Source organism: Acanthisitta chloris, unplaced genomic scaffold (genome assembly GCF_000695815.1).
Source record: "Acanthisitta chloris isolate BGI_N310 unplaced genomic scaffold, ASM69581v1 scaffold2699, whole genome shotgun sequence".
Lineage (NCBI taxonomy): Eukaryota > Metazoa > Chordata > Aves > Passeriformes > Acanthisittidae > Acanthisitta > Acanthisitta chloris.
Window position 1 is genome coordinate 1 of NW_008690622.1, and position 1522 is coordinate 1522.

At 63.1% G+C, this 1522-nt stretch overlaps 1 protein-coding gene across 1 annotated transcript in view; it reads right to left on the reverse strand.

The window, feature by feature from the left end:
• Positions 1 to 816: 816 nt before the first annotated feature.
• Positions 817 to 1522, reverse strand: part of KCNJ10 (potassium inwardly-rectifying channel, subfamily J, member 10) — a 1126-nt gene continuing 420 nt past the window's right edge. Inside the window, 2 exon segments of the mRNA XM_009081864.1 lie at positions 817 to 1519; positions 1521 to 1522. The exon segment at positions 1521 to 1522 is cut by the window's right edge and continues 420 nt beyond it. Coding sequence (XP_009080112.1) covers positions 817 to 1519; positions 1521 to 1522 — 705 coding nt within the window.

Genomic DNA, 1522 nt, shown 5'->3' on the forward strand with positions numbered 1-1522 from the left:
TGTGTCAGGTTCCGCTGGCAGGGGGAGGAGCCAGGGGGTGTCCCCATGGGCTGGTGACATCTCCAGGACTAGTGGCACCTCAGGTCTGGTGACTCCTCTAGGCATCGGTGACACTTCTAAGCGTTGGTGGCACCTCAGGGCTGGTGGCACCTCCAGGCACTTGGTGACACTTCGGGGTTGGTGGGAACTCTGGGGACTGACGACACCTTCAGGTGTTGGTGACACCTCCATGGCTGGTGGCACCTCGAGGGTTGGGGACACCTCTCCGGTCTGGTGTCACCTTCAAGTGTTGGTGATGCCTCCAAGCACTGGTGGCTCCTCCAGGTGCTGGTGACAGCTGGGGGCTGGTGGCACTTCCAGGGACTGGTGGCTCTTCTGGGTGTTGGTGACACCTCCAAGGCTGGTGATACATCCAGGTGTTGGTGGCACTTCCAGGCATTGGTGTCACCTTGAGATTGGTGGAACCTCCAGTTGTTGGTGGCACCTCCAGGGCTGGTGACACATCCAGCCCTTGGTGACACCTCCAGGGCTGGTGACACCTCCAGTCTTGGTGACACCTCCAGTCCTTTGTAGCACCTCCAGCCCCTGGTGACACCTCCAGTCGTTGGTGGCACCTCCAAGGCTGGTGACACCTCCAGTCTTGGTGACACCTCCAGTCCTTTGTAGCACCTCCAGCCCCTGGTGACACCTCCAGGTTGGCAGAACCTCCAGTCGCTGGTGGCACCTCCAGCCTCGCTGACGCCTCCAGGTGCCGGTGGCTCCTCCAGCCGTTGGTGTCACCTCAGGGCCGGTGTCACCTGTGCCACCTCCAGCTCCTCAGACGTTGCTGATGCGGACGCTGAGCGGTGCCCCCTCCCCCTCCCGCTCGGCCTCCCGCAGCGACTCCTCCAGCTTGACCTTCTCGGGGTCCCCGAACCGCACAGTCTCGTGGTGACAACATGGCGCCGCCACCTTCACCACGCGGTCGAAGAGGCTGAAGTCGGCCACGTACTTGCCGCTGGCCGAGAGGGAGATGGCAGGGGTGAACTCGTAGCCCCAGAGGATCTCCTCGGGCAGGTAGGACGTGCGCACCTGGCACGTGGCGCTGGTGGACTCCACGGTGCCACTGAGGATCACCACCAGCTCGAAGTCGCCGTCCCCCGTGCGCAGCGACACGTCCCGCAGGGGGCTGGAGTCGTCCACCACGTGGTAGAAGGTGAGGGGCAGGATGAGGAAGGGGCTGTCGGAGGACGTGTCCACCTGGAAGTCCACGTTGAGCTGGTTGAGCCGGACGCTCTCCCCCTCCTTGGTGAGGTGGGTCTGGAGGAGCTTCCCAGTCACCTGGCAGCCGATGAGGAGACTCTTCCTCATGTTGGCCACGCGGATCATCAGGCAGGTCTTGCCGTCGTGCTGCGACACCACCGCGTTCTGGCTGAACTTGATGGTCTCGGCGCGTTTCTTGGGCCGCGCGATCTTGGCCAGGAAGGTGCCGGTAATGAAGATCTCCAGGATGGTGGTGAGGACGAGCTGTGTGATGAGCAGG